The 20,786-nt window shown below is 32.1% G+C and overlaps 1 protein-coding gene across 1 annotated transcript in view; it reads left to right on the top strand.

The window, feature by feature from the left end:
- Positions 1 to 12,098: 12,098 nt before the first annotated feature.
- LOC134686831 (cytochrome b-245 heavy chain-like) overlaps positions 12,099 to 20,786 on the top strand; it is a 28,510-nt gene continuing 19,822 nt past the window's right edge. The window contains exons 1-7 of the mRNA XM_063546635.1: positions 12,099 to 12,451; positions 16,032 to 16,127; positions 16,606 to 16,716; positions 17,693 to 17,780; positions 18,561 to 18,709; positions 19,495 to 19,595; positions 20,349 to 20,429. Coding sequence (XP_063402705.1) covers positions 12,410 to 12,451; positions 16,032 to 16,127; positions 16,606 to 16,716; positions 17,693 to 17,780; positions 18,561 to 18,709; positions 19,495 to 19,595; positions 20,349 to 20,429 — 668 coding nt within the window. The 5' untranslated portion in view covers positions 12,099 to 12,409. The remainder of the gene's footprint in view (positions 12,452 to 16,031; positions 16,128 to 16,605; positions 16,717 to 17,692; positions 17,781 to 18,560; positions 18,710 to 19,494; positions 19,596 to 20,348; positions 20,430 to 20,786) is intronic.

Below are 20,786 nucleotides of genomic sequence, written 5' to 3'. Positions count from 1 at the left end.
AACTATTTATGATTATTGCATAAAAAATTACACACTAGAGGACTAGCATAACATGCCCTCTTGGCACAGCTGCTTATTAACAACCCAGGCAGGCAAGTGGGATACATAAGAACATGAATAAAGTTGCTGGATAAAAAGGGATATGGATGAAAATTATGATTGTTATTTAAAAAAAAAAATAAAAAAAAGGTAAAATTCTTGAACCCTTTCAACTTAAAGTGGATTTAAGAAAGCACAAAGGTGTCAGTATTCACCTCAAAAACTAACAAAATCTTTGAATAGACTTATTAAGAAGGGATATAGTTACGATACTGTTGTCAGGTCATTAAAGATTGCATATTTTGGCGTTAATATTGATTCACTTATAGGGTCTTTGCACCGGAACTAAACACATTTATTCAAAAACCAGTTGTTGGCATGACACGGGTTATGTTCTTCTCATATATGTTATGATGGTATGATACTAAACCCCTAACGGGAACGATTGTGCCTGATGTTCATATGATGAAATCATAATCTTTCAGTCAATTTAATTGAAGTCTGGAGCTGGCATGTCAGTTAACTGCTAGTAGTCTGTTGTTATTTATGTATTTTTGTCATTTTGTTTAGACGTTGCGCACGATATTGGTGTCACTTTGGAAATATGGGTTAGATGGCGGGTTATTCAAATTCAAGCTCTTATCCTTAACAATAGATAGCCATGTTATGCATATTATTCGAAAGGAAATAAACCATAGAAATCAATAACATAGATGAATTTGTGCTTTATCTATTTTTTAATGTAAAAAAATGCTCATTTCGATGCCTATAACGTCATTTTAAGGGTGTCCCGCTGTTACAATTTTGTTTTATGTGCGTCTTTGAAAGCCCAGTGCGGATTCATTAGTATGTAGAATGGTTTAAAATTTTACAACTATATTGTATACATTTAACGTTAAATGAAGTAATAGACGTTTTTAACTTTAAGAGTAGGAAGATCGTCAGAAAAGTTTAAACAAAAAAGAGAAAAAATGTCCCAATTTGCTGCTTAATCCGTAAAAGAGAGAGAGAGATAGAGAGTGGTTGTCTGACATATATGATGGATGGCACACAAACATGTAGCAGCTAGCTCTAAGGTATTAATTTACAGACACTCCAAACTCATTCGAGAAAGAAAAAATAACAAATCAATCTTTTTTGTGCAAATATTTTTGTTGTTGTGTAAAGTAGATCTTTTTTATATCTTCACAAAACGCCACAAAACATAGCTTGAATATTGATTCTTACATCGCGATGACCGTGAGGGGATTAATTCCGATGCATTGTTGCCATAGATATTTGACTTTCGTTTTTGACTGGAAACCGATCGCATATTTACGTGGATATCGTCGATATATCACTTGTTATAATTTCATTTTTGCAATGAATACTCATAAGAACGGAAATTAATAATACAAACATATTGTGTCGTTTGAAATATTTATATGCATTAAAATATATGCACACGTACAAAAGAAATGTGTTAACGCATGCGGAGGAATGTCACAAGAAAGTTCTGTGGAAAATTATGAATGTCTACTCAAATCTAATCTATTGGAAAAATCGAATTGTTATTGAAGTGTGTCTATCATGCACGTGTACTGCACTTTTATGAGAATCGTATAATAGAATGATAAACAATTGGATGAAAATTATGCATACATGTAACTGCTATATACAAATATCAATTTAATATATAACAACACATCAGAATATACTGATTTGTATCACCACAATATAATAGATATTAAAGCAGTGAGGTTGAATTCCCTGTCATTTATTCATCATCCACGCACGAACTTTTCTCAGAAAAAAAATCATAAATCTCAGTTTCAGGTATAGAAATGTGATTTTTTTTTCTGAAACAAGTGCTTGTAACCATCCACAAGAACTTGCGGTCATCCGATGTTCAGTACTTCAGTACTTTGATTATACTTGTAAAACAATGCAAACTCGAAACAAAAAGATTGAAACCGAAAAAATAAAAATAATCAGTTTGGAAACTTTTTTTTAAAAAGTCTAAGAAGATTTAGTGTAAACCGATATACTCTGTTATATGTTGAAAATGGAAGCGCTGAACCAAATATAACCAATAGTATATAAAAAGTGCATGGAATGCATTCCTGGTCCATAGTTGTTCGCTTGAGAAAACAATTATCCATGTGAACATGCACATATAGTAATTACTAAAAAATACACATAGTAAAATGAAAATAATTGTATCATTCAAAATCGGATTTCGACCTGTAGCTGGTAATCTGTGAGGTAGGTATTGGTCTGTGTAAGAATTTTCTATACTTTGCCAAATTCTATAATTTCAAATATTATTAAACAAAAATATTGATCGCCGACCCTTTTTTGAAGCTTGAATTTGTGAAAAAATATCAGATGAAAGGATAGCTCGTAAAATTGTTTGCGAAAGCAAAAACACAATAATACAGAATCACCGTTCTCATAATAAAGTAAGAAGATGCGGCCGTATGACGAGACAAACTTCCATTAAAGACCAATTAATAATTTCTATAGGTTACTCTATTGCAATCAACAATGAGCGAAACCCGTACCGTGTATAGTCAGCTATAAAAGACCCTTAAATGACAAGTGTAAAACAATTCAAACGAGTAAACTCACGGCCTGATGTATGTACAAAATGTGTAAATTCCTACATAACATGAATTTTCTTAATTATTTGGTAAAACAATCCTGATTTAAAAATTGTAATCAATGAAAAAATTTCATTGATTACAATTTTTATTATCACTGAACTAGTACAAAATATATATTTGTTTTGGGGCCAGCACAAATTCATCTATGTTTTTGATTTCTATGGTTTATTTCCTTTCGAATGATATGCATAACGCCTCCGGGTGCGGGAATTTCTCGCTACATTGAAGACCTGTTGGTGACCTTCTGCTGTTCTTTTTTCTATGGTCGGGTTGTTGTCTCTTCGACACATTCCCTATTTCCATTCTCAATTTTATTAAATATTTTCTTTTTAAAAAAATAGTTTAGACCCCGACCATCTTTATATTATTGGAAGTTGGCAACGGCATTTCTTTTACAAAAATTGGGCAGTTAGTTTTCTCGGCTTAATTGTTTTACGTTGTTCTTTACAGGGCCTTTTATGGCAGACAATGCGGTATGGGCTTTGCTTTTGAAGGCCGAACAGTGACCTTTAGTTGTTAATTTCTGTGTCATTTTGGTCTCTTGTAGAGAGTTGTCTCATTGGCAATCATACCACATCTTCTTTTTATATATTTCAATCATTTAACAAGACAACACATTGTTATTTTGTGTTATTGTTGCATCTATAATTCTTCGCAAAAATTAAAAATTGTTCATGTATTTAAAATTTTGTTCAAAGTCAATGGAATTTTCTATTTGCACCGCCTTAAAAAAAAACATATAAAGAAGCAACTTCAAAAATCCCTGTACTTTAAGCGGCATTTCACATGAGTATAATATAAGGTCAACGTTTGAAACTTTCCATGGAACAACGTCAAAATCGTCGTTTTCACTGTTTATTAGGAACGTCGTGTAACGCAAAGTGGCACCAATACCGTGCGTAACGTCTTATTTTCTTTGGTTACATCTTCTGACATCAGACTCGGACTTCTCTTGAATTGAATTTTTAACGTGCATATTGTTAAGCGTTTACTTTTCTACATTGGCTAGAGGTATAGGGGGAAGGTTGAGATCTCACAGATTTGTTAAGGGGCCAGTTGAAGGACGCCTCCAGGTGCGGGAATTTCTCGCTACATTGAAGACCTGTTGGTGACCTTCTGCTGTTGTTTTTTTCTATGGTCGGGTTGTTGTCTCTTTAGCACATTCCCCATTTCCATTAAAATTCTCATTTATTGATTTTAAATAGATGATATTAAATATGAATGTTTAAAGGTGCACTAGCTACGAGATATATAAAGAATCTTCTATATAAGTCGCATTTTCATGATTTTTTTATGCCCATGTATGAAAATATTTTTTTCTCGTCAATTCGTTCGTCCGTCCATTCGTTCGTTCTTCATGCTTCAGGTTAAAGTTTTTGGTCAAGGTAGTTTTTGATGAAGTTGAATTCCAATCAACTTGAAACTTAGTACACATGTGCCTTATGATATGATCTTTTTAATTTTAATGCCAAATTAGAGTTTTTACCCTAATTTCGAGGTTCTCTGAACATAGAAAATGATAGTGCAAATTTCCGGTTAAAATTTTTGGTCAAGGTAGTTTTTGATGAAGTTGAAGTCCAATCAACTTGAAAATTAGTACACATGTGCCCTATGATATGATCTTTTTAATTTAAATGCCAAATTAGATATTTTATTCCAATTTCACGGTCCACTAAAGATAGAGAATGATAGTGCGAGTGAGGCATACGTGTCCTATGGACACATTCTTGTTTTTTTAATCATTAATGAAATTGAAATAGTGAAATAATAATTTGCTTTTAGCAGCCAGTATGGTTTAATTTTGTCAAAATAAGCTAAGAAACCTTGATGATGAATTATTCACTTTCAAGTGAATAATTCAGCCTCATTGAATCCGTATGCGTGTGAACTTCAATTTAACCCCATAGCTAGAGATGGATAACATGTGATGAATTATATGTGTAAAGTTATTAAAAGGAAAAGAATGTCAACATTGAAAGTGAAACAAAGATAAATTATTTGACTGACTGATTCAATCCACAATAAATCATTCTTATAGAGGTAAAAACGATGATAACCATATATTTTTTATCTACAATTTGAAATTTAACAGACCTAGATAATCCAACAGTTGGAGTTCGCTTAATCTATTTAAACCTATATTTATGTTTACATCGCTTATATGGTCATTGCATGACTTCAGAGGTCAACTCGATAGTTAATTAGATGGCGTCTTGACTAAAATACACAGGAAACTAAGCTATGTATTATCATGCCCATGTCCTGTTAATTGTTTTTTTAGACTTTTAATAGTTTGGATAAATGTTTTACATTGTTATAAATCAAATTCATATTATTTAAATTTGAGCGTCACTGATGAGTCTGTTTTAGACGAAACACGGATCTGGCGCAAATATAAAATTTGTATCCTGGTATCTTTGATGAATTTATTTGCATTTTAGTTGCTATTTTATTTTGTTGTTTTACTAATCTCTGCAGTCTGCAGATAAAACCTATACAAATTTTGTAATTCGTTGAACATTGAAGTTTGTGATTTACTTGTGCGAACGAAACCCACGAAAATTGGTATGCAACGAATAATAATAAATCCACAGTATTAACGAGGGTCTAGGTAGCCAAATAGTTTTAGTAGTTCATTTACAGGGATAACTATAGCTAACCTGACAAAATTGAGAGTGTGTTTGGGAACCCTGTTTGGGAACCCTGAATGTGAACCCTGATTGTGGCAGGGTGAGTTTGGCTTGGATTGGCCTCTTTCAAATGTTATTGATTCTTTGGGTACTCTGACTTCCTCCAACAATAAACAAGAGTTCACACACGGAAATGTCTCAACTTCAGAGTTTACTAACCATTGAAGCTTTACTACAACTATCACAAAAACGTAACATGATCCAAGAAAATGAGGTCAAGGTAATATAAAACAAACTGGAAATACATGAACACCTTACAATCATATCATACATCAAATACACTTTAAATATAGTTGACCAAATTTGACCAGGAAAAAATGACTTTGATCAATGAACCAAACTTCACATTGAGCAATACATCTTGAATATGCGGTCAAGGTCAGATGAACAGTCTGCCAGTCAAACTTGTACATCTTCAATCATGACTTTCTTAAAACAATATAGTTACATATACTAGTACGGTATCCAAAAAACAAGCATACTAACCAGGAAAACTTATGATTAACCAATGAAAATGAGGGCTTGATCAGTTGATAATTGCAAGACGAACATATGCACCTTACAATCATTCCATACACCAAATATAGTTAAACTATTGCATGGTTGTAGTATTTGAAAAACAGACAAAAAAAAATAATTTAACATTAAGCAATGAACCATAAAAATGAGGACAAGATAAAATAAAACCTGCGAAACTGACATCTATGATTGCAAAAATGTTCATACACAAAATATAGTTGACTATCACAAACAGTATAAGAAAATCAGATAAAACACAATTAAAAACTTAACTGTAACAACTGAACCATAACAATGAGGTCAAGGTTAGATGACTACAGCCAGTTTAACCCTGAGAAAGAAAAAAATACTGTTTGTTTCACCCTCAGCTGCCACTATATGTAATGCTAACATGGAAAGAAAAAAATTGTTGTCGACTTGTCCCCCCAAAAAAATATTGTTCTTCGCGGAAGGCGAAAAAAAAAAATTGTCGAGAAAAAAACCCATAGCCCCCCCCCCCCCCCCCCCTAGAAAATCAAATGGTTGCTGCCTAAGTAAGTAATAAATAAATAATCAAAAGCAGCACCACATTAGGAATGTATAAATTCGTCACATATGTTCTGTCAGAATGTGAATTAACTCCAATTACTGATGTACAAAGAGGGAGAGCGAGTCATGGTCTTTGCACGTAAAACTCATTGCAACAACTCTTTGAGGTCATGATTTCGTGGATGGAGCCCCTGTAGCAAGGCTAATTTCAATCCCTATCCAACACAACCTCATTTTTTCAGTGGCAGTCAAAATGACTAGCTCGTTATTCCGGTAGATTCATTTTACAGGACCTGCATGTGTACTTTTTGTTAATTTATTCTTGTCCGGAAAATTCATGAAATTCTAACCACTGGATGTTAAGCAAACGACAATCAATCAACTTGTCTTCCCCTTAGAACAACAAATGTTTGTCTGGCAATGCCAATATAAAATTATCGCTAGAAACTAAGGAGGCCACGTGGTGTAACTGTTGCTAACGAAATTGACATTGAAATTGACAACGTCGTCATAGGTAAAATAGCGATACATAACTGACAGATTATCATTTGTCATCTCAACTCGATTGCTTTTCTCACTTTCGCTGTACCAGCTCAAGCGAGAAAATCAATCTCGTTGAGATAATCAACGATAATCTATAAATATTGCTAATTTAATTAAAAAAAACATTTTTTTATCCACAGGCACTTCTCAGATAAAAATTTCCATATTAAGGTATTTAGGGGGAAACAATTCTGAGACAAGTGCCTGTGATTTTATCTAAGGGAAATCATATCTATTTCCTTTTATTTTTCATACATTTACTATCAATAGACGTATTTCTGTTGTAGCAAGAACGTATGTTAGTTATAAATTATTGGTTGTCGTCATTTCTTAATCTATCATCAAATTTAACAAGAGGATGTTTCCGTATTACAACTTATCTAACTTTGTCAAGAGTAAAAAAAATCCAAGTTTGTATTTATAAATGATAAATAGACTCTTCATGCCACGTCTCTGGATGTCATTCAGAATATAACATTCGATCTAAAACAAGGTCAGAGTCAATGGTAAAAAATATGTTAAAGAAATCTAAAGTCAACAAATTGATGATGATGGCCTTTAATGTCCAGTTACTAATTAAATTCATCTTTGGGACGAAAACTTTATAATGCGATATGCAAAATTAACCCTAGTTCACAAAGTAAATTGGGTATGCAGGGAGATATGTTCTCTATATTAAACCGTGACACATTATTCTGAATCAGAGTCAATCAGTCTTTCTAAAACTATTTAAATTATTTTCTAATTTTCTAAAACTATTTAAATTTTGTCTAATTTTAAAGTCGTTTGTTGCCCAGCCAGACTTTTTACACCCCCCCCCCCCCAAACCCCCAACTCGACCTGCACCGAAGGCGAACACACCTCCCATGAGAACACTGAGGCGGTTAAATCACAACAAATATAGTTTTTAACAACAGACACAATTGCAAGTGTCTATATAAAATATAATGTCGTATGTCAAACTAGATAATAATCATAAAGAGAGAGAGAGAGAGAAATCCCGTCAAACTTCCATGTATACATTTTTTTTAAACTTCCTAATAAAAGTGTCACAGTTTTAGCCGTGAAAGGAATTTCTATGGAAAATTGCATTGTAGATGTTAACAGAAAGACAACCTGTAAGCACTTAGTGAGCTACCATTTGATTTTTATGGGAAGGGGGCATGGTTGCTCGGATGAAATTTGAAAATAATAAGCAGGACAGGAGTTTTGAGTTAAAAAAAGCAGGATGATACACTTTTCAAAAAAAGAAGCAGGAGAATGACAATGTATGTAAAAAAAAAAGTCAGGATAAGCTAATAATAAAGGCAGGGCCGAATAAAGTGAAAAATAAAAAGGCAGGACAGAAATTACAACTAAAATAAAATGCAGGACACCATTTTTCTTTCGAGCCCCCTCCCAAATATTTTGAAATGGTAGGACTATTATTGGAAATTTTCAAGAAAATCAAAGGTCAACAACAACAACAATACACGATGAGAAGTCATTCTATCAAGTAATTCCTGCTGTAAAAAACTTTGGCTCAACAAACTTTGCGATGAATGAACTGACATATAATAACCGTACGGTGACCTATTGTTTTTTTAAATTTCTGTGTCATTTTGGTCTCTTGTGGAGAGTTCACGGCAATCATACCACATCTTCTTTTTAGCTCACCTGGCCCGAAGGGCCAAGTGAGCTTTTCCCATCACTTTGCGTCCGTCGTCCGTCGTCCGTCGTCTGTCGTCGTCCGTCGTCGTCGTCGTTAACTTTTACAAAAATCTTCTCCTCTGAAACTACTGGACCAAATTTAACCAAACTTGGCCACAATCATCATTTGGGTATCTAGTTTAAAAATTGTGTCCGGTGACCGGCCCAATCAATCAAGATAGCCGCCATGGCTAAAAATAGAACATAGGGGTAAAATGCAGTTTTTGGCTTATAACTCAAAAACCAAAGCATTTAGAGCAAATCTGACGGTGTTAAATTGTTCATCAGGTAAAGATCTATCTGCCCTGAAATTTTGAGATGAATCCGACAACCCATTGTTGGGTTGCTGCCCCTGAATTAGTAATTTTGAGGAAATTTTGCTGTTTTTGGTTATTATCTTGAATATTATTATAGATAGAGATAAACTATAAACAGCAATAATGTTCAGCAAAGTAAGATTTACAAATAAGTCAACATGACCGAAATGGTTTTTTTACCATTTTTCGTAAATCTTAGTTATGTTTTACAAAAATCTTCTCCTCTGCAACTGCTGGGCCAAATTTAACCAAACTTGGCCAAAATCATCATTGGGGTATCTTGTTTGAAAATTGTGTCCGAAGACCCGCCCAACCAACCAAGATGGCCGCCATGGCTAAAAATAGAACATAGGGGTAAAATGCAGTTTTTGGCTTATAACTCAAAAACCAAAGCATTTAGAGCAAATCTGACGGTGTTAAATTGTTCATCAGGTAAAGATCTATCTGCCCTGAAATTTTGAGATGAATCCGACAACCCCATTGTTGGGTTGCTGCCCCTGAATTAGTAATTTTGAGGAAATTTTGCTGTTTTTGGTTATTATCTTGAATATTATTATAGATAGAGATAAACTATAAACAGCAATAATGTTCAGCAAAGTAAGATTTACAAATAAGTCAACATGACCGAAATGGTCAGTTGACCCATTTAGGAGTTATTGCCCTTTATAGTCAATTTTTTACCATTTTTCGTAAATCTTAGTTATGTTTTACAAAAATCTTCTTCTCTGAAACTGCTGGGCCAAATTTAACCAAACTTGGCCAAAATCATCATTGGGGTATCTTGTTTGAAAATTGTGTCTGAAGACCCGCCCAACCAACCAAGATGGCCGCCATGGCTAAAAATAGAACATAGGGGGAAAATGCAGTTTTTGGCTTATAACTCAAAAACCAAAGCATTTAGAGCAAATCTGACGGTGTTAAATTGTTCATCAGGTAAAGATCTATCTGCCCTGAAATTTTGAGATGAATCCGACAACCCATTGTTGGGTTGCTGCCCCTCAATTGGTAATTTTAAGGAAATTTTACTGTTTTTGGTTATTATCTTGAATATTATTATAGATAGAGATAAACTGTAGACAGCAATAATGTTCAGCAAAGTAAGATTTACAAATAAGTCAACATGACCGAAATGGTCAGTTGACCCGTTTAGGAGTTATTGCCCTTTATAGTCAATTTTTAACCATTTTTCACAAATCTTAGTAATCTTTTACAAAAATCTTCTCTGAAACAACTGGGCCAAATTTAACCAATCTTGGCCACAACTATCATTGAGGTATTTAGGTTAAAAAATGTTTTGCGTGACTGCTAACCAACCAAGATGGCTGCCACAGCTAAAAAAAGAACATAGGGGTAAAATGCAGTTTTTGGCTTATAACTCAAAAACCAAAGCATTTAGAGCAAATCTGACTCGGTATTAAATTGTTCATCAGGTAAAGATCTATCTGCCCTGAAATTTTCAGATGAATTGGACAACCCATTGTTGGGTTGCTGCCCCTGAATTAGTAATTTTGAGGAAATTTTGCTGTTTTTGGTTATTATCTTGAATATTATTATAGATAGAGATAAACTGTAAACAGCAATAATGTTCAGCAAAGTAAGATTTACAAATAAGTCAACATGACCGAAATGGTCAGTTGACCCGTTTAGGAGTTATTGCCCTTTATAGTCAATGTTTAACCATTTTTCGTAAATCTAAGTAATGTTTTACAAAAATCTTCTCCTCTGAAATTACTGGGCCAAGTTAATTATAGGTAGAGATAATTGTAAGCAGCTAGAATGTTCAGTAAATTAAGATGTACAAACACATCACCATCACCAAAACACAATTTTGTCATGAATCAATCTGCGTCCTTTGTTTAATATTCACATAGACCAAGGTGAGCGACACAGGCTCTTTAGAGCCTCTAGTTTATACTTATTAGTATTACAGAAAAAGTTACTATTTGTCCTTTTATATATGAGATCAAGATGCAATTTCTCACTCACTTTATCAGAATTAAATGATGAATCTATTTCTAACAATAAAAAGACTAAAATTGAGAATGGAATGGGGGGGGGGGGGATGTGTCAAAGAGACAGCAACCCGACCAAAGCAATAGAAACTTTTGATAAAAAAAACCTTCTGTAATAATCTGAGGCCATATCTATAAAATTGGTGTTGAGTATACACACTTTTTCAGAGACAGTGTTTAAGTCTCTAACATTTTTTGAATTTACTGGTATTTGAAACAAGGATTATTGATAGCATCATACCACAGGCAATTGTCTCAGATTATTTTTATAAGGTGTACATATAAAGGGGAAAAAATCTGAGACAGGTGCGCATGTGCATCATACTCTTTTTCTAACCAATTTTAAATTTTGAAAATTAATGATTATAATTAGTTATCATTCCTTGTTTATCACAAAACGGAGACATTAGAAAAAAAAACATATAATCATTTCCAAGAAATGTCTTGATAATGAAAAACGAAGTATATGAAAACAGATTTCAAGACCATAAATTTTCAGTATATGTTATTCCATCATGTGAAGATATCAAAGATTAGGGTTTCATATTGCCTAAGGACTGCAAGGAATCATGAGAGGCAGGGCTGTTTTCATGAAGCAACTGCGTAAGTTTGTGCCTGAATTGTAAAGATTACAAGAAAAAAATGCTGTCAGAGTGAGCATGAAAATGTGTGAGTCTCACACAAATTGCTGTGTGACACAGCGGCACTCGGTATCTCATTATACAATAATATCAATTTCAGTGATTAAATAATCCAGGACACATGATAAAAGGTAAAAAAAAAAAAAAAAACAAAAAAAAAAAAAAAAAAAAAAAAAAACAACAACAAAAAAAAAACCATGAGAATAATAATGTCAAAAATTTTTTTTTTGGTAAGTTATGGGACCAGTATATATATCTAAATAAAGGCAACAGTAGTATACGGTTACCGCTGTTCAAAAGTCGTAAATCTATGGACAAAAAAACAAAATTGGGGTAACAAACTAAAACTGAGGGAACAGCATTAAATATAAGAGGAGATAACATAAATGTTTGTTCCTGGTAAGTTGTAAGTATAAAATTATCAGTTTCCCGCCAAATAAACTTTTTACAAATTATAATCTCCCTTTAGAGGCGTTCTTTGGTGTAATTGTAAACAATGTCACATGCAAGTTGTCACAGATATATCAATCAAAAGTAGCATAAAAACACGTTATAAATATAAAATACATAGTTATTTTAAGAACACATTAAGTAAACACAAAAACCCCACTTTAGAAATGTATAGATCTGATTAATTTCAAGCTAAATGAGACGTAACATTCGGGAAGTAGGAGAAATCGAGATACAGTGTGTGACTGTATTAATGATAACACCTTACTGTACATGTACATATCAAGACAACAGGATATCACGATGGATTTAGGAAGTTGAAATGATACATTAGCCATGGCGAGGGTGTTGAATGATCTCCCAAGATGGATCACAGTGGTATGTGCATTTATCAATGTTTATGGTCTATAGTTTCACTTCCATTAGATACATTGTAACAGGCAAGAACATAATTATACAAGATTGTATATTATAATAATAATGTAAATATTAGCCTTAATACCTATGACTAATTATGTAATTAGTAAGATAGTAAAACAAAATATAAATGTTGATCTATTACATAAAATTGGAATTTTTAACTTCATTTATTTAAAAAAAAAGTTTATATATTCTACATGGATACATGCACAAATGTATAAAGTATTGATATCATTTAAGCTTTAATACATGTACATTGCAGGTCAAGAGTCACTCTTGACAAGGTCGAAGGATTTGTCTTGCTGTTGATATAGATGCTTTGAATATTTTTGTCAGGGGTAATGATCAAGGGTTTACATAACTTAAGGGTGTTTTATTGTTTGCAATTTGTAAAAAAATATTGCCAATGTACTAAATAAGAGACAATAAATAACAGACTTAACCGGTACCCCAATTGCAAAATTGTCTAAAGAAAGGTTTTTGGTAACATGATTTCACCAATATTTAAGGGTGTTTACAGACTAGAGAATTTGCCATTCTTGTGATAAAGAAAAAGAACTTGTCACTAAAAGAGTTAAGAAAAAGAGAGAAATAATTACCTAAAAGAAAATTAAAGAATTAAAAAAAGAAATTTCAAAGGACCCTCAAACCAAGGATTTGTATAGTTAAACTAACTATACAAATACTTGCTCAAACCTAATCCTGTCAAAGTATATTTGTTCCGCCTAACAGAAGTTCCACTGGAAACTTTGTTATAAACAATGTCATAATTTATGTTCCTGTTGGAACAAATAATCTATACCATTTATTCCGTTAGGAACATTTACTGTAATATTTATTCCTGTGGAAATAATATTCCAGAATATTGTTTCCTTTGGAACTTATGTTATAAAGGAACTTCTATTCTGTGACAATCCAACCACTTTCTTAAATTATCAGAATTTTTAAAAGATCTATGATTGAAATCATCTATAAAGCTTGAACACTACATGTACATATAAAAAAGAAGATGTGGTATGATTGCCAATGAGACAACTATCCACAAAGACCAAAATGAAACAGACATAAAACAACTATAGGTCACTGTACGGCCTTCAACAATGAGCAAAGCCCATACCGCATAGTAAGCTATAAAAGGTCCTGATTAGACAATGTAAAACAATTCAAATGAGAAAACTAACGGCCTTATCTATGTAAAAAAATGAAGGAAAAACAAATATGTAACACATAAACAAACGACAACCACTGATTTACAGGCTCCTGTATGTCGAAGGCCAAATTGTAGTTTTGTTTTTTGCTAAGTGCTGAACGCCAAACTATAACATGAAGACTTTGTCTTTGAAATGAAAAACATTTTATTCCCACTATTGCTAAAGACGGCTTAATTTTCTGTTTAGTATACTTGTACAATCCATGTATGATTCATGGCCTTTTCTTTCATGTCTGTATGGAATTTCAAAAAACACACTAGGCAAACAAAAAAAAAGGCTTTTTGTGACAACAAAAAATCACAATAAATATGACTGACATTGCAACTACATATATTATTAAATCAAAATGTTGATTGAAGTGATTCAAGAGGAAGGTTTTTTTTTTCGGAAAACAATTTTGTATATCTGCTTGTGCTGCATCCTGCTGATAATCGGTTTATTGTTTTTAATAGATAATTGTATGTAGTGATAGGTAATTTCCTGTGGTATTAATATAAAAATATTGTAGTAGAAAAGTAGCGAGCTTTCAAATTTAGAAAAAAATATAATAACAAAATTTATTGTGTAGTAAATTAAAATTGACTTCAATTTAATTTTTGAAAAATAGGAGATATTTTAGAATATAAATTTAAAGAAGATAGAATGTAAAAGGAAAAAACTGCCAAAATTTGAAGTTGAAAATTCAATTTTTCTTACATATTAATGTGGAATTATTATTTTTATTAGAAAAAGTAGATTTTTTATTTAATAAATAAAAATATATATATACAATTTATATTAAACTGATAAAGATAAAATGTTGTTCATTTGTAAGATCATAATACAAACACACTTGATATAGGAAGATGTGGTGTGAGTGCCAATGAGACAACTCTCCATCCAAATAACAATTTATAAAAGTAAACCATTGTGACCATTGATTCCTTTTAACAGAAAATTAAAGAACTGCATGAGGACTGGGGACTTTGAATTGACCTGCATTGGAATATATTTATTGCCTAATATTAATGTCCTTTTGTTTTTGTTTTGTGTCTGTCATGTATTATGGCTTTAAGTCAAAACTTCTGATTTTAACTCGGAAGTATAACTCTGAATAAAAACAGTTCCTACGTAAATCAAAATTTCTATATCTTTTAAGTTATATTTGTTTAAACAATCTGATAAGAGTTGAAATAGTATGTTATCAGTATGTTATCTTAACATGCTTAAGGAAGTCATTGAATAACTGTTTTTGTACATTTATGTACAATGTAAATGATGCAAGAATTTTATTTCCCGTATTTCATTCAGATTATATTCAAGACTCAGATCAACGCCTTTATTCAAAGTGACTGTTCTTAAAATTGACATCCAAATCTGACACCATGATGAAAAAAGATCCCAAATTGACAACTTAATTTATGCCCCTTTAATATCTACTTCTTTATTTTGGTTCTCAAATCGACATTCAATATTTTGCAGTTTTCTCCAATATTAATCCTCGTCCATTTAAAGAACTTGCCGGAATGACACCACAACTTCATCAAATTTAAACAACTGTCATGTTCCTGATTTGATTCAAGCATTTTCAAATTTATGCAAATGCTTGGTTGAATCTAAAACTCAAAAGAAATCTTGCAGGGTCCAAACCATGATGCTTTTCAACAATTGTCAGTTTTTTGTTTTATGATGCCCCTGCTGTAGCAGAGGGGGGGCATTAAGTTTTACCCTTGTCTGTCTTTACATGCGTACATATATACATGTATATTACGTCCACAAATTTTTTCCGAACTCTAACTTTAGTTTAACTTTGCCTGAACCATGTGAACTAACCAAATGTTATGAAACATATACACAATGCTTATTACCACAAAACACAGAATGAATGAGTTTGAATTTTGGTTTCGTCACTTTAACCATTCTAGAGTTATGCCCCATTATAAATGGTAAGAATTGCTGAATTTTTAAAAGTTTCATTCCCTTACTTTAGTTTGCCTTGACGAAGTGTTATGAAACCCATACATATGCAATGCTTATTACCACAGAACACAGATTGAGTTAGATTTTTGGTGATGTCACTTTTATCGTTCTAGAGTTATGCCCCTTTATAAAACGAAAAAGTGCTGATTTTATAGTTACCAATCTCTTATCTTTGCCATCTATTTCTAAACAGAAAGTTAAATGAATCTGTATTAAAATTTTACAAAGTGTCATAAATAGTTGTGACTGCGTTTAAAACCCATTCTAGGGCCTTTGGCTGTTGTTGGGTTGTTGTCTCTTTGACACATTTTCCATTTCCATTTTCAATTTCATTGTCACTGTAACCTAGTTTTGTTTATATTTTTCAGTCTGTTTGGATCATTGCCAACATCATCTATTTCACAGTGACCTACTTTAGATTTGACCAGTCTGATGAATATTACTACACAAGGAAAATACTTGGGGTAAGTGCAAACAATTTACATGTACATGTACATGTATGTACAAAATATCTAATTTAATGAATAGTATGAACTTATTGTGGATGCAAAAAAGTAAAGTTTGAAAACAAGACTTTGACGTGTGATGATAAGAAAACATAATATTCACTTTTTTATGAACTGTGGCTTTTTCTTTCTAAAAATGAAATAAATTAGCTCTCTCAATAACTTATTGTTAGACTTGGTTATTATTATGGAAGAATACTAATTATGGGGTACCAATATACATTTTGGAATAAAACTAGTAAAGAGAACAAATGCTTTCATGTACATGCACTTCATTTGAAAGAACTTTGTTGGATAATTTTTCTCATTGGCAAACATTATGACCACCACTCCTTATTTATATACTAAATGGTGAAATCTTACTAAATATAGTTACATACACAATATTATGCCCTACAGCATAAACAGTGTGCATATATACCATTATATTTTTCAGCCTGCCTTGGCCTGGGCCAGAGCTAGTGCAGCTGCACTTAACCTGAACTGTATGCTTATTCTTCTTCCTGTCTGTAGAAACTTAGTGTCATTTCTAAGAGGATCATTTCAGGTAAATAGGGTGATCTACTGTCTAGAAAATAAAGATTAAAGATCCAAATACAAATTTGAATTACATTAAACTCATGCATTATGAATTCAAAAAAAATTTCCACAGGGAGCTTGGTCTTATTGCTTTGCCTGCAAGATATGAGCTGCGTCGGATAGAATCGACCTTATGCAAGTGCATGTACATAGATACATGTATAAGACTTTGATCGATTTTGGAATAATTAAGATATAAAAGATGCATTTTGGTCCGTTTTAAAGGGTTATATATCTTCTTATGAAAACCTACTTTTGGAATAATTACAGACTTTCCGTAGAAATTATTTCAACCCAAAATAGGTTAACAGAGGTATTGATTTTGGTTTGCACAAGGTCGATTTCTATCCAACGTAGCTCATATACAGGGCATTGACATATAGGACATTTTCAATTTATCTTTTATCACATTTTAAAAAACATTGACATTGTTGGAAAACTTGAAATTTATTTGTATGAGCTTTAGAAACAGAATGAAAAGGGAGGCTTGCCAAGCTTTTCTCCTGTTTCGCAGTGAGTGCAAATAAATTTGATATTTGTAGACAATATAAAAAAGGAAGATGTGGTATGATTGCCAATGAGACAACTCTCCACAAGGGACCAAAAAGACACAATTATCAAGTACAAATAAAGCAAAAATTTAGTTGTGTACCTGTTAATTGTACATTAGTTGGCTGATTGCAGGATAATTATTTTTTTTAAACGATATTAAAATAAAAACTACAACTCCCATTAATTACCGCATGTTTCAGATTTTATTGTGGTCTTCATGTTTCACCATTGTTAAGAACCCAAATATATATTCAAAATATTTTAGAGTTGGACTTTTAAAAAACAGATTTTGAAAGCCTCATAACTAACTGAAGATAATTGATAAATTGATAAATTTTTATTTTCATTAGCATTTTTAAAGATGTAAATAAGCAATGTTTTTATCTTTACAGAAATGTTGTAACAGAAATATACGGAGGCAGCTAGACAAACATATCACATTCCATCGCTATATTGCCTATATGATTTGTCTGATGACAGGTAAGTTTTTATTGCCTTTAAAGTTGATTTGCCTTATTACATGCAAGATTTCATAGCCTAAGTCGTTTTTTAGCCTAATTTTCAGGTAAGTTTTTATAGCTTTAGCCATTGGTTTTAGATGAAATAACCATGAATTCTTGAAATTGCAGAAATTAACATGAAAAACAATGGGGCTCTATATCATGTATATCACTTAACGTATTAAATTTAACTAGTTATTTTATTTCACAACAGAAGAGTAGTTAAAAGTGCCACATCATGCACATGCTTATTTGTAATTTTTCAAGGATTAAAACTATGAAAATTTGTTATTCATGATCAGTATTATCTTCCATAATATATCTGACACACAGAGAAAATAATGTTGTAAATGTGACATAAATTGGTGCAGAAACTTATATAAATTTTCATTCCAGTATATGTTTTTAGAATGACTAACTACTGCCTTACAGTGACCTATAGTTGTTAATTTCTGTGTTATTTGTCTCTTGTGGAAAGTTTTCTCATTGGCAATCATACCACATCTTCTTTTTTATATTTTATGAATATATAAAAAATGCATTTTCATGGATATTTGATTTTGGGGTTTTACAGAAATCTGCATGCATACAATCATATAGAAAATTATATATTTTGTTGAACTTTTTTTTTTCTTGGTTCAACTGGACCAAGGAAATACACAAAAAATGGTATCCAAAGAATAATAATGAATCCACACTTTACATTTATATTTACAGTAATTCATGTTGGTGCCCATGTTTTTAATGTTTATATTTACAGTAATTCATGTTGGTGCCCATGTTTTTAATGTTGAGAGATATGCTGAGGCTTATGACAGCCCAACACCAGATCGAGAACTTCTACGAGTTCTAAGTGGTTTAGGAAGTGGGAATTCTTCTATATTTCTCAACCCAATCAGAGAACCTACGGTATAAGACTTTTGTATTAATGATTGTCTTCCATTTCTGTATTTTAGGACATTATTCTCTAATCTTTATCTTTTTTGCCTATTATTTTCTATTCTTTAATTTCAGCACCCTGTAAAAATTCATTATAAGTAACCATTTTGGACGTCACCACTAACATGATTAATATTGGAATAAATTAAACATTGCAAAATTTTGAAATAAGGGGTGTTTTAAAATTCATTGATGTACCGCTTGCATGTAACCTGATCCATATAAAGTAGAGACTGGCAGAGATCATTGCGATCATAAAGTTTTCTGGTAATTGATTGGTCATTTTGCAGTGGTCTTATGTCTTTTTAACTGCGCTTGGTTTGAAAATGGAAGGAATCTAAATCAAAGATATATCATGTATATGGAGGTCAACTTAAAGCAAAATTTCAGTTATTGCATTGATTATGTCAGTAGTGATATTCGTCTACATTTTTTTGCAATCCCTTTAATTATATTTCACATTTATATCAGTATTTAGTGGTTAACAAAAATTTATGCATGTACATACAATGAATTAATTTATTTCCATGGGTGTCAATTTAATTTGTGGATTGAGGATAACTTGCATTTTCGTTGGTATTTAATTTTGTGGTTTTATTTAAATATCTTCATACAAGGCCTATAAAAAATATGTCATTCGTTGAACATTTGAATTTGTGGTTTACCTTTACGCACGAAAAACCATGAAAATTGGTGTCCAACGAATAATTATGAATCCACAGTACCTGAATTTACAGTATCTGTTTCTATTTTAGGACCCTATTCTAGCAACATTGAGGTTTTTAGCTGGCGTATCAGGAATAGTTATAACATTATCATTAATCATAATGGTATCGGCAGCTACAGAACTCATTAGGTCAGTACATGTTTATTCATTTGTTAAAACCACAGAATAGATATATAGATGTCACTAGAAGTTAGGAACTGTACTCCAGGAACCCTGACCTTTGCCCATAGTCTTATGTTAAACTTTCTAAAATAGAATCTTGTAGCCTCAGACGTAAAATCATTCAAACACTTATGACCTTGATATAAGTCACTCTCGAAATTAATTTATAAATGTTGACACAGAAGCATTTAGAAACATGTTTATCAATAGACCACTTCGGAGTTCATCCGTCACTGGGAAAAACTTTTCAATTGTGTGCACCTTTATGACTTCATTTACCAGATAGAGGGGCTTGCCTGTATCCCTACACTATAAACGTTCATCAAGCGTCTTAGTGATTGTTGTTGTGCAGGATAAACTAGAAATAATTGTTGTTCTGTAGGTACTTAATGACAATTCCCTAATGACAGCAGTGCAGATTGTCAATTTTGAGAATTCAATTTGCCGAATAATTCGTACAATATAGAATTATAGTTTTCCATCCACTCGCTCAACATTAGAATGGAAGTGACGAAGCCCCTAAACGCACAAATGATGGTCACTAAAACCAGAGTTTTTGACGAATATGCATTGAACTCTAAAGTTGTCTATTATAATTAACTCAGAGGGATAAAAGTGGGGTGCTATCTTTGTAATCTTAAATTGCACTATTTTCATTACTGTATCACATGATTATGTTTTGAATCATTTGATAACATCAATATTTGTTTGATATTTCAGGCGATCGTATTTTGAAGTATTTTGGTTCACTCATCATTTATTTGTGTTATTCTTCATCGGACTGGTTGTACATGGATTTGAGTAAGTATAATAATTATCTTTTGAAATATCCTTTTTCTAAACTCATACATTGGAAATCTACTCAAGAAACATATATTCTTTGTCCTTTGGTCTTTGTCAGTACTGCCATGTTTTCACGAAGTATGAGATTTGGCCTAAATTGTTAAGATCAAAGAGAAAAAAACAATACTGTGAATTCAGAAATTATTGCGTGCATTTATTATTGCGATTTTGTCATTTTTGACTTAAATGCGATTTTAATTATTACGGTTTTGAGAAAAATCAGGTTTAATTCATACAAAGTATTTCAAAATGCTAGTTTAAATAATTGCGTTTACAACTCTGTCGCATTTTTCGCAATAATAAAAACCTCGCATT

This window comes from Mytilus trossulus, chromosome 10, assembly GCF_036588685.1.
Source record: "Mytilus trossulus isolate FHL-02 chromosome 10, PNRI_Mtr1.1.1.hap1, whole genome shotgun sequence".
In the NCBI taxonomy this organism is placed as follows: domain Eukaryota; kingdom Metazoa; phylum Mollusca; class Bivalvia; order Mytilida; family Mytilidae; genus Mytilus; species Mytilus trossulus.
The sequence above is the reverse complement of the archived record's forward strand: the minus strand, read 5'-3'. Positions and strand labels throughout refer to the sequence as shown.